We start from the raw sequence: 13,188 nt of genomic DNA, 5'->3' as shown, positions 1-13,188 counted from the left end.
GAGCATTACAACCACAATCTGGATATCTGTGGTAGTACATTCGCCATCATGGCCTCCAATTTCCTGTATGACTTAATATTTGTTGTGCTAATACCTTTGTTAAAAAATACGAAGGTTACATCCAAGACATCATTGTTTTCAAGCATGAATAGAAACATGTCCAAGCTGTTGAATAATCCATAGCAAATTGATGAATTTCGGGGGGGCTTAATATTTCTGGTGACAAAAAAACTACAAGCATACAACAACAACAGGTCCCGTCAAAAAACATAAGTGTCACGTAATTGAATCATCATAATTCATTCCATTTTTAGAAGGCTGTCAGAAGCATCTAAATTATGTGCTTGTCCTTCATTGTCTAAAATTCCACAATATCCTGCAATAAGCAGTTAATGAGAATATAGCTACCTGGGGAATGTTTTCAGGCAATGTTTGCGACTGGTGTTGTTCAGACTCAGCCTGACAAACCATGTCTGCACATATTTAATGGAATACGTCTTGTGAAAACACAAAGTAGAAGCATCACAATGAGGACTGTCAGTGGACATTGTTGTAACCTCTACACTACCTCATTAATGCTCCTCTAGCTAAGCTGTGATCGGCTGGACAGAAGTGTTGCAGGATTCAGCTCCACAGCCCCCTAATGTATATAAATGAAAAGTTGCAGGCTACTGTGGAGTACTGAATATTCACTCTTTTTGTAGATCACTTTGTTATGTAGAAAACAAAATATTTGTCTTTTAGTAAAATACAAACTCTTAGAATTCTTCAGCATATGATAAGAGTGGCTAAATAAAATCTTTGAGTAAAATGTAAAATTAAGCATACATTAATTTTATGCTTGTGAATTATTTACTTTTTTTGAGCCCAGTTTCTGGTTGTACAATATCCATTGTATTGGCTTGTGAATCAAAGGCTATCTAAAATTGTTTTTCTCCCATGTGAAATTTACGGTTGACTGGAAAATGAAAGCTGATTCAACAAATGGCATGTCTGGCAGAATTCCGTGAAACACAGAGCAGTTGAGTTGGTTAAACCTTAGGTTGTCCAACTACCAACACACTTTACTTGATACATACAAAAAGGACCCGTGATCTCTTAAAATGACAAATACCTGACAGTAGTAAAAAAATATATATATGTATTGACATTCCACTTCCTGTAAATCACAGGTGATGCTAAATACTGTAGATTTCTTTAAAGAACCCTATTCATTCATTAGTATATTTTGATGCCTAAACTAAAGTGATGATCTTTATTTCGTCCTGCAAATATGAATAAGCCATTTATATCTGACTTACAGCAGAACCAAGAAACATTTTAGCTTATATTCCACTTATTGAAGGATTACACTTCAAACTCCTTGTGCTATCAGACAGATGCCTAATCAGAGTCTAAGCCTAGATAAATGTGCTCTGCTGGAATTTAAAACTGTGACATTTTTAAAAATGTCCTTCTCATATACTCACACCCTTTAGTTTCTCTGATACAACATACCAAATACCCCGCTACAGCAATATTATGTTTGCCATAAGACATCAGGGCTTTAAGAAATCTTTTAAAATAGGCCATGATGACGTGCTAGCTCTACTCTACTAAATTCTATTAAGGACAAATGAACAACAACTCACACAAGCAATTAAAAAAATGTAAACAGTTTTCTACAACTGAAAACACAAGATAAAATGACCAGAGACACGTCCTCAGCCACAGTAAGATTCCCAGCCATCATCATACAGCAGAAGCTGTCCTATTGAAAGTACACGGGTTTGAGAAAAAGCAACCCAGTGTCTCTCATCAGCTTAAGTGTGCAGTGGACTGATGTGAATTTTACTCCTCAGTGACTTTCACTACAACTGAAGCAGTTTCAGGGCTCACATACCAGACAAGCTATAGCATGAATAGTATTCAAAGGCACTGCACCTTTTTCTAGTAGAATTACTGCGCTATATTTTAAATAGTCTTATTACTACTTATTACACTACCTGCAAATGTAAGTGCTTGTCATGTGAGAAAATGGTATGGGATATGAAGTTTACTTAAGGCTGCTGCTAAGGCAAGTTAATACAGAGTATCTGCTTTTTTCCTCTAATATCCACAAAAAAGAAACAAGATCCTGGTTTCACTTATCACCTGGGGAGTAAGGTGGGAGTAGTTCAGTCCAACGCGTGTCCAGGAGTTTGTGTGTCAATGAGCTGACCCATGTGTTCAAGAAGGAAGAGAAACTGCTTGGCTGTCTTAGGTGATTTTCTGTGTTTTAATGTATGCAGAACCCTGCTCATGTTCTCTTACGCTGCTTTTGTATGATCTATTTTTACTCCCTTGTATTCATGTGAGACGCACAAAAGGTCAGAGTGAGGTGAAGGAGGGTGAACACTTTTTTCCAAAAAGAAGATAAATTTTCAACAGCCTGTGCAGACAACTGTCTAGACAGCATACAATCAGCTATTTAATTTATTATTTTTTTATATTAGCAAGCATGGAAAGAAGTAAGAAATAGCTAAGAAATAGGAACATAAAAATGTATTCCTCATTTTGAGTTTGACATTTTTTTCACCTGTAAAGAAAAGGCTTTACAGGTGCCTTATTTATAGGGAAAGTAGCTGATTGCTTGCAGTGAACAAGCTGAGGACAAAAAAAACTGCATATATTACAAGTAAGAATAATCCGTTTACCTTGTTTCTTCTTTCTCTTTCATTTCCTTATGTTTTTCTCTCTTTCTCTCTCTAAATAACAGCCTAATTTCTGTGTTACTAATTATTTAACCCAGCAGTACTGCTGCTGCATTGTGCATTGCAGGGGAGTGAATGAGGTGAAGCAAAGACAAGGACGGATAAATAATGAATGTGACATAACTCCTACTGGATCTGGACATGCTTCCCTCAACCCTCAGAGCTGTCTATGCAACTGCGTTAATGATCTAAATGACACAGACTTAAATAAAGATAAGAGACACTGTCACTGAGATAAAAGTGGAAGAGAGCAAAATAAAAAAAGAGGATTTAAATGAATGCACTCCTGTCAGATAACTGGAGAAATACCACTTTTTAATATAGAGATTATTGACAATGAGCATGAATAACAAGGTCAGCAAACCTTATTCTTTTCAAAGCACAGGCCCACAAAAACTGTATATTATGCAATATATATCCTGTTAGCACTGTAGACTCATCCATAAGTTGAGGTGCAGTGGATATTTTATTAGTGTTTGCTATAGTGATCATATTTTATGCTTAACTTATAACTGATGGTACTGAATGAAAAATGACTTTTGTGCAGGAATGAAACATACTCCAGTATTTTTCAGTTTTTTATTTTTGTTTTGATGTTTACTGGTTTGCTGAATCAAGAAAGTTTATTTGTTAAAAAAATGCATTGGGAATTATCTTTTAATAAATCCAGCAAAGCAAGCACTAAGTTTGAACAAGTCTACAGGAGATAACCTTCATGTCACTCCTCATGCAACTATACCACCGTTAGTCCGAGACTGGGTTTGTAATTAAAATTTAATTTTCCATTACCACTTTGGCTTCTAACAATTATAAAAACAAGATAACTGAGATTAAACGATTATTGTGCCACATCCCATAATGCAGTAATGCGCCAGTTTGCTCTGCATTATCAATCCATTGTTTGAATATTCACCCACTGAAAAGGGAAAGGTGAGCTTGGGCTTTTACCATCTTAAGGTAGGTCAGATTTACTCTACTGATGATATGTTTTGGAGTAGTAAAACGCTCAGTAGGAGAGGAACCGCTGGTTCAGACATTTAGTGGATGTGCTTGGATGAGAAGCCAATGGTGCGAAGCTACCATCTGTGGAATTATGACTCAATGCCTGTAAGTCATAATCCTGGCTAGATGTGATGATATCATAGTGCCATGAAAAGTTGGTGCAGAGAGCTGTTCACAACACAGCTGGGGCAAAGCGCTGGATGATGGTCAGCTCTCTGCTGTCTTGCGTCACCTGTTTGTGGAGAATCTGGTGTTAAATCACCTGCAGATGACACAATTATTACTATTCATATATTATTGTGTATTTTAATTAGAAGTTTAAAATAGGTTTAGCTGGTCTTTGAATTTTGTGTATAAGAATTGGTTTATAAGGTTTGTTTAGTTAACAAAAAAGCCTCTTCTTTCTTTAATATAATAAGCTAAATACAGTTGAAATGAATTACAGACTTATAAAACGTGCTCCTGTTAAGCGTTAAGCAAAAGAGTTAAGCAAAAGGCGCACGTAGTGCTTTTAAACAGTCCTTTATATATTGTAGCTGCAAAACATTCTTTATCCTGAAATTTCAAGGATTTTGTTGCTATTCAAAAACTATTCACACTGTGTAACTGGAGCATGCATTTGTCACTTCAGTAGCCAAGTTGGTGTCAGTCACTATCTGATTACATGATGCATGTTGGATTTTTCTCAGTACAAGATGTACAGCAGTTCTGTGGTATAATGGGAATTTAATAGCCGTGATAGACTGCATGCAATTAGAGAGGGTGTGAAGAGCCCAGGATGGGATAGTAGTCTAGCCCACTGTATAAATTTTGCATGGAATTATGGAGTGGGAGCAATCTTGTCATGTGTAACCCCCCTGAAGTCCAGATTGTGTGGTGTGAAACATCCCTGTGATCATGTGATAAGAAAATAAATGCACACTCTATTCAGTGAGATTTTCACAGGGATTTTGATTGACAGCTGTTGTGTTCTACAGGGTGCTTCTGGTTGTATGTGATAAACAGAGGTACATCCTCCCACCAACTGATTTGTTTCCTCTCTGTTTGTAGGCGCAGCTTTAATGAAGAAGCAGACCTGCTAACATTCTTGCAGAAGGGACCTCTTCAACAAGTATGGGGTCACCATGGAAACCATTTCTCCTCCTGTCTGTCATCAGTGGCCTTTCAGGTAAGAAATTCAAAGGCTAGTGTTCAGAGACTATTAAGAAAAGATGTACAGAATAATTTAAAGTATTAATATTACAAAAAGAAAATTATACAGTAATATCTAAAATGATAACTTGCCGGGGATAAATGTGCCACATGTAGGATTATTTATTTATTCATTCATTTATCTGTGTCAAATATCGGGGATATTTTTTTCACTTTCACATCTTTAAAAAGATAAGTTTTGTATTTAAATCCAAGAAGTTATGTGCCAGGTTCTTCTTGGTTTCTGAAGGAGATAAAATTGGGAAGATCTTTGCACACCTTCTATGGTTTCTGTACAAAGTAATTACTCATTACCAAGTTTTATTTTATACATACCTTTCTACCTAATTAAGAAAGAAAGAATAAAAGTCAATTTACATAACATGAATGTATATCCAAGTACCTTTAAAGTATCAGGCAAGCTTAACTGGCTCAGTAGTAATTAGTTTCAACATACCAGTGCTCTGCTTTATCTGTCTGGTATCCATTATCTTCCCATGCTACATCTTCACTAGTGTGTTTAGCAGTGAGCGCAAAATTTCAAGTTACGGATCAAGCGACTCCCTCGGTCAGTCTAGAACATGGATTTGACGGTCTAATGGATTCTGCCCTTTTAACGGTTCTTTCAACCCACCAGAGAAGGGTTTGTGCACTCTGGGCCTTTCTCTGAGCTTCATTTATGGAAGTCAGAGAAGCTGCACTGACCTCACTGGTCTGCCTGTTAAACCATAATAATAAATGGAAACAACTGTTTCTTGAGTTTTAAACATTGTCTCTTGGGGCTGTTTGCTTCTGAATAAATTGTGGGCATTTCTTGAAAGAGAAGATGTATTTTTTAAAGTTAGGTATACTGCTGTAGAGCAGTGTTGTACATTACAACCTTACAAAGGAACAAAGCAAGATATGATTTATTTTTAGCTGCAAAAAAATTTATTTAACTTGTATAGAAGTGACATGAAGCAACAAAGAAAAAAAAACACAAATCTTTCTTTTCACTTTTCTCATTTTATGGTTCTAATGAAAATAGCTCATCCTGTATAAAATAACCATTGTTGTTCAGGCAACTATTCCTGATTCAGTATTGTGTGTTGTTAGCCCACATTTGCCACAGACAGAATTTAGGGTGGGCCACTCAGGTATATTAATGGTCAATTTGGTGACAAATTCAAACATGTCTAGCTCTAACCTACTTCCTCGCATTTTCCCACCAACGGGCTGGCTGGACAAGTTGCCTCTGTGATGGTCCTTGATATCACTCAGCTCCCTCTCCAGAGAGCCTTTAATCTTGTGGTCAGACAGACTCCCACTCCACTGTCTTGGACTGATTATATTTCTTAGTTAATGATTTTTCACAGGGTACTTGGCAATTTAAGTATTTGCATAGGAGCATTAAATATAATTCTGTGGGGGAAAAAACCCGCTTGAATTATTATTCAATAAAAAAATGTAACATTAAAATTAGTTTCTTGGGACTGTCACATAGGAAATTTCTTTTATACCTTTGATTGTGGCCCACTTTTTTGCATTCATTAGATTGTGAATATATTTTATTTTATATATTGACATAAATCTATTACACATTTTTTTTTATAGACAGTACAATTTGTACCACAGAATGTCAGTTATCCACAGTGCAGCATAAACATTACAGCAAACCAGACCTTTACCACGATTTGAAAATGTTAACATCCCAGCAACTACTGTATACTGTTCAAGAAAGCCAAAGTGTGTGCTCCCAAACTTCTGCTACTGGTATTAGCAGGGAAGCTGCCTAACAAGCCTCCAGTGGTAATGTGAGCTTGAACTCCATCAGATGACAGGCCTGAGCTTGTATTTCAAAAGCACCATAAGGTTTGATGTAGTCTAATCATAAGCATTTTGAACTGCTGTCTGTAAACTGTAATCATTGCTTCCCCAGGGATTTTGTAAAAGCAATGCATGGAGCGCGTGGGAATGTGTGAAGGAGAGGGTAAAGCTGATGACTGACAATTTTGAGTTAGTTTTTAATCAAGCTGTTTTTCATCATAAAGTGTCCAATTTTCAACTTTTAAATGCAATACTTGGAATGCTTTTACAATACTTTTGAATCCCATTTAAAACCTTTGAAAACAATGGTTTCAGTAGAGCTTTATGATACACAAATAGAAGCATAAATATAAAAGGAGTTGTTTAACAAACTGGAACAGTCATATTTGGTAGCATTTGACAGCTGACCATTACTGACAGTGCTGACCATTACTGACAGTGCTGACCATTACTGACAGTGCTGACCACTGTCCATCACAAAGTGTGAAGGAGGATAATTATAGTCAGTTCCTGAATTAATTCAAGACACCTTTGATAATCTTAATTTTCTGTATAGCTTTTTAATGTGCCCTAAACGCATAAAGAAATGTAAGAGTTTATTGTCCCTTTAAAAAAAAAAGTTTTTTAAATTCACAAGAAACTGCAGAATTACTGCAAAGTGCAGTGACTATTGAAAGCTTTTCAGACCAACATGAGCACTTAAGAAATCTCTCATAAATGGCTTGTGTGTCTCTTTGTGGGTGTCTCTTTGCTTTGCTTTTATAACAGAAAAGGCCACGGCTGCTATAGAAGATTCTGATTTTTCAAACATGAATAGAGAAATAGGAAAACTGGTTGAAGAGTCAACAGACTCTGGTTCACTAAGGTCTACTATGGGACTTAACAATGAACTGAATCTTACAGTAGTAGTAGTACATTTGGCACAAATTCCCAATGAAAACAATACTACAAGGTATTGGTGTATGTATGAAGGTGGTAAGAAGATATCAATACTAACAGAAATTCCACTATTAAGTAACTGTGACTTGGACTTTTTAAAATTAGCTGACAGGAAGCTGCTGTGGAAAAGAGAAGAGTTTTCACTAATTCTTTTTCTGTTTGTCAAGACTTCAACTAGTTTGTCAAGTTTATGAACAGGGACTTAGCAGCTTGTGTAGTTAATTTGTTTCAGTTGAGCCAATTCTGTCCATTGATTTTTGATCTCAGGATTTGGTTTCCTGGTTCCTTGGATGTGTACAGTTGACAGAATTTGCTCTGCTTGCTCATTATGGGTGTCTCATCTCAGTACTACTACAATGATTTCTGTTGTCTTCCTGCTTTGTAAACTAGCTTCCTTTCAGAAAAAAAGAATGTAAGGTTGTTTCTTCTTCTGGATTATAGGTGAACATATGTTCACATATGCTGTTAGGTACAACAAACTCAAGTATTTAAATATATAGAAAGAAGGAAATACAAAGAATGTCATCAATTCTCCTACACTGATGAATGCAGTATTCACTGAACAAATCTATGCAATTGAGCTGAAAATTGGATACAGGAAATGCAGTCTGTGTTTCTTTCTTGTGTGATTTAGTTGAATGACAATGCCAGGAGATTTATCACAGTGTAAACAAAAGTATTTCATGATTGCATAAAAAGCTAAAAATAAGACACCTACTGTTATGCACATGCATATTTTTCATTTTCTTTAACCTTTATTTAACCAGCATGATATGACTTTAGATTAAATTGTCTTTTGCAAGTGTGTATGGGCTACAATAGACAGCAATACTATCAACAGAGTAGTAGTGCTCGCACAAACACACACACACACACACACACACACACACAAATAAAAACATCTAAATTACACAAAACACATATGCCAATAGAGAAAAATACAAAAACAACCAAAAAGTATGAATTATAGAATATAGGAGGACGGAGCTTCAAATCAGAATACCCTTTTCCAAATTTACTGTAAATATTTGGGGCAGATATTGTTGCTTGACAATGACACGTTTTTTAATTTGTTTGCCTTCATTCTTCTTCAGCCAAACCTTTCAAGGGATTTCTTCTTTTCATCATTCATCCATACACTAACACTGTCTACCTTTTTTGTCTTAAAGGTAACTGAAATGAATAGAGTCAAATTGTTGCAGATTTGTTGCAAATTGTTGTTACCTGAAAACTGTGATACAACAAATAGTTTGGGTCATAATGTTAAATCTTACATATGTGGACTCTGAGGAGGAGCTGTTCAATTTATACAACACGTATTTGACAAATGTTGTAATAATTATATATAGAGAGAGAGCGTTGTAGTTCTCCACTTTAGTCAGAACAGCACTGCGAACCGAGTGTGCTTTTAGTACTCACAACTATCAGAGATGTGTCACATTTTAGTAAGAGTGCCACACTTCAAACTGGTTTTCAATATTATCAGCAGTAGGAGCCATGAGCAGCTGTTCCCACGGGTGTGATGCTGTCTTTGTCTATTATAATACTTTTGACACAATGGTTTGTATAATGGATTTTTGACCCACTGTTCTCCATGAGAACAGAAAATACTCAGTTTGAAGACAGTAGTTGCTCCATTCTATTTTACTTTCCCCTGTGCCTCTCTTCGTTGTCCAGTCCTTTTATTCTGTAGATATTTAAATCACATGGAAGGGAGAGGGCACTAACAAAGTGGGTTGGGCAGGCATAATGTCTGGGGCCATTTTTTTTCTTTTTTTCCCCACCTCAGTCCACCAGTGATTGAAATATAATATTTCTTGGAGTGTTAAGTGTGGAATGGTAATTCAGCTTTTCCTTGGTTAACTCAGAGGTATCTCAATATTAAAAGTGGGTTGCAGGGAATATAGATGTGTAGTGCCGTATAAGTGATGCATGAAGTAATTTTCACCAAGGGCAAAAGAGTCAAATGACAGAAATATGGCTGTGTGTGGGGAAACGAATGAGTATTTGCATGCAGTACACAGAGCCGGACCATGCAATGAATATATATTGCTGTAATTGTATACCTTGAAAAATAAACTTTAAGATATGGAGTTGTTATAAAAAGTGACACCCCCATTCCATAACTGCATCTCCCACTAGCCTAGCATTCCAATAATCCAAAAGTCATGGTCTGTTAGTCAGTGTACGGGAGAAAAACAGTCATCAGTAATCACAAACCTGTGCTAACCTGGTACATTTAAACCGTGCTGAATAAACGTGTTTTCTGACACAGTGTTTTTAGTTTTGTGAAATGTATACTTCTTGGAGTTTTTAGGTTATCTTTTGGTCTTTTAGTCTTTAATTCTTGTTATTTTTATATTCTGGGTTTTGTTTAGATCTTCAGCATTACTTCCTGAATCTTATTCAAACATACAAGTAACAAATGTTAAGGAGGAAGCATCTTGTTATAATACTATATGTATCTTTATTTGTCATTAGATATAGTATTCCTATCTAATGCACAGTAGAACCATATACACATTTAACACTCTGACTCTCAGACACCTTTTGTTACTTTCCCACATCCCCTGGACCTATGGGGCTGTAACATCAAGTATATTTATTACATTTAATTTTTTTGTGCATCTTTTCAAATCCTTTTCCATAGTATTCCACAAATTCCTTATCGTTATTTATAATATATTTTCAAAAGTTAGCTCCCCCCCTCAGCTCATAACCTCCATCTCTGTCTGTAAACTTTTTTTTAAATTGGTTTTCTGGTAACAGAACTTTTCTTGCTCTGTACATTATTTGATCAGTTTAAAATGTTTCAAGATTAATTAATTTCAACATGTTGGACTTCACCATCACACCTTGAACATGTTGTTTTTAACTTACTTGTGTTTCCTATTTGTTACTTCCTCTTTTATTTTCACTGTCTCTTGTGCTTTGTATTTCATTTCATTTCCACCTGTGTCTCATTACACCAGCTGTGTTCACTTCCCCTAATTGCCCTCTTGTGTATATATATATATATATATATATATATATATATATATATATATATATATATATAATGGTGTCTTTCCCTTAGTTTGTGTCACAGTGCCTGTTTTTGCTCCTTGTGTCATCCCTGCCCGAATTGTCAAGTCCTATATGAACCTTGCTATTTGGATTTTGGGATTTTCCATCAGTTTGAATAAAAGTGTTTCCAGTTTGTTCGATTGTCTACAGAGTCTGCATTTTAAGTTCTGCAAATGCATGACAGTGGAGTCTATTTTTGGTCCAACCATCAGGATAAAGAAAACGTATAACCTCTGACCTTTTTTTTTTTTTTTTTTTTTTCGTCGGATTATGATGCATCTTCAATATGAATTTTATGTTAAGAAAAAAAAGGAACAAGTACAAGCAGCATACTGAATTTACTCCCACACTTTTCATCAGGAGGTATGACACATTAATACCATAAATCATACAGTACCATTGCGGTTTCATTGTTACTGTGGCAAGGTTGAAGCAACTCATACAATCCCCATCGTACGCCAAGGATGATGAAAAAAGACTGGGTTTTAGTAAGTAGTCCACTGTGATATGAGGTGAAGTGAGGTTGCATATGATGTATGGATTGTTCTATCTGTAATGATATTCCACTGAATAAATGGTCTCAAGCATAATCAGCTTCAGTCAATATAATCTTCCTGTGAAGGTCTTCATTAATCTTACAGGCTATGGCTAATCATGTCCATCTACTTGAGCACTCACGAATGTCTCACCTACTTACTGTATGTTATTCTAATTAATTTTTCACACCATTGTCCAGAGGCTGCCGACAAAGCCCCACAAGACTTGCATATTGTGCCCTGCACAGTGTCAACCCAACGGCCTAATACAAGTGGATAGGTTTTCAGTGTTTCCCCAGTGTTTGTTTCTCCAGGTCTCACCTCTGTTAACTCGAAACGTGTCATCCTCCTTTAGCCTCACCTTCACCTCTGTTGTTGTTTTGCTTGCATGTTAAGTCCCTTGTCTCAAATCCATGTACGTGTCCTTTGTAGGCACACTGCATAATAATTTAGAGTAGCTTATTACAGAAAGGTGATCTCCATTAAAGTAAACGTACAGTCTAATAGTGTAAAACACACGTCATAATAAAGACAAGGTAACAGGAATGTTTGACTTTTTGTTCTTTGTTCAAGTATAGAATGGCTGTTGCCTCCTTTGTTGATGTTATCATGAAGGTGGTGTTAAGACCTGAAACGATCACCGATGGCATTGCTCTGGTGCTCCCTGAAATACAGCAGGTGCAGGCCTTTCAGCAACAATGAGTGTGACTGATTTTGCACCCGCTGAAAGATAGGGATCAGCAGGATCTGCAAGGGTCATTGCTTTTATCAGATGAAGGTGACAGCTGACAAGTGCAAGTGCCCGTTGGCTTCAGCAGTCAAACAAATAAAAAAAGTTATTTGTCTGACTGCTGTATTTGTCAGGATTTAGGAATGCTTTTTTCCTGAGAAAAGACAGTGATATGCTTTATAACCTCCACAAAACAGTGTGTCAATTAAAGCATGCATGCAATTTGTACAACATCCCTTTAACGTTGATTTAATCCATGACATGAGGGTAAGTTAAATTCAGATTTTCAGTTTTGATTCATATAGCAATTTACAACAACAGCTGTCTGAAGGCACTTTATTATGTTTTTTATAATCATAACTTTTTGTTTGCCTGCTTGTCTGGTACCTAGGATGCCAGTGTATAATTTTGCATAGTTTTTCCAAACAAGCCAGGGAGCATACATGTCTCTGTTAAAATCAAATACGTATAGTTTTATTTTAGTTGCAGCATCCAGCTATCTGGTTATAGGCTCTGTCTATCTCTGGTTAAAAATTCCTTGGTGGTGCCAGAGGTCAGACAAAAATGGCTGCACTGCTTCAAGCTGACAGGAAGGCAACAGTAACTCAAATAACAACTTGTTGTCCAAGATATGCAGAAGATCATTTTTGAATGCACAACACATCCTACCTTGAAGCAATGACTGTAGAGCAGATCAGCTATAGGAGGAGAAGACTGCTCTGGTTGCCACTCAGCCAAGAACAGAAAACTGAGGCTACAGTTCATAAGGAACCACCAAAATGTGACAATTCAAGATTGATAAAATGTTTCCCGGTCTGATGAGTCTCAATTTCTGCTGTGGTATTTGGAAGGTAGGGTCACAATGTGGCATAAACAACATGAAAACATGGATCCATTCTGCCCTGTGTCAACACTTCAGGCTGGTGGTGGTGCTGCAGTGAGTATATTTTCTTGGTATACTTTAGGCCCCTTAGTACAAATTGAGCATCATTTATATCCCACAGCCTGCCTGAGTGTTGTTGCTGACAATGTGCATCCCTTTATAACTACAATGTACCGTTGTTCTAAAGGCTGTTTCCTGAAGGATAAATCAGCATGCCCCAAAGCTCAAGTAATCTGAGACTGACAGTATATATAATAGCACCTTGTTAGATTTTTTGAATGGCAGTTTCACACCATAGAAGTG

General features: G+C 36.5%; 1 protein-coding gene across 4 annotated transcripts in view; it reads left to right on the top strand.

Annotated features, from left to right (window-relative positions):
- cntn5 (contactin 5) overlaps positions 1 to 13,188 on the top strand; it is a 117,780-nt gene that overhangs the window by 28,376 nt on the left and 76,216 nt on the right. For all 4 annotated transcript variants that reach the window (XM_063493593.1, XM_063493592.1, XM_063493590.1 and 1 more), the window contains exon 2: positions 4,785 to 4,902. In XM_063493593.1, the coding sequence (XP_063349663.1) occupies positions 4,848 to 4,902 (55 nt within the window). In that variant the 5' untranslated portion in view covers positions 4,785 to 4,847. The remainder of the gene's footprint in view (positions 1 to 4,784; positions 4,903 to 13,188) is intronic.

Source organism: Pelmatolapia mariae, linkage group LG14 (assembly GCF_036321145.2).
Source record: "Pelmatolapia mariae isolate MD_Pm_ZW linkage group LG14, Pm_UMD_F_2, whole genome shotgun sequence".
Classification (NCBI taxonomy): Eukaryota; Metazoa; Chordata; class Actinopteri; order Cichliformes; family Cichlidae; genus Pelmatolapia; species Pelmatolapia mariae.
This window is presented reverse-complemented; position numbering and strand designations above follow the sequence as displayed.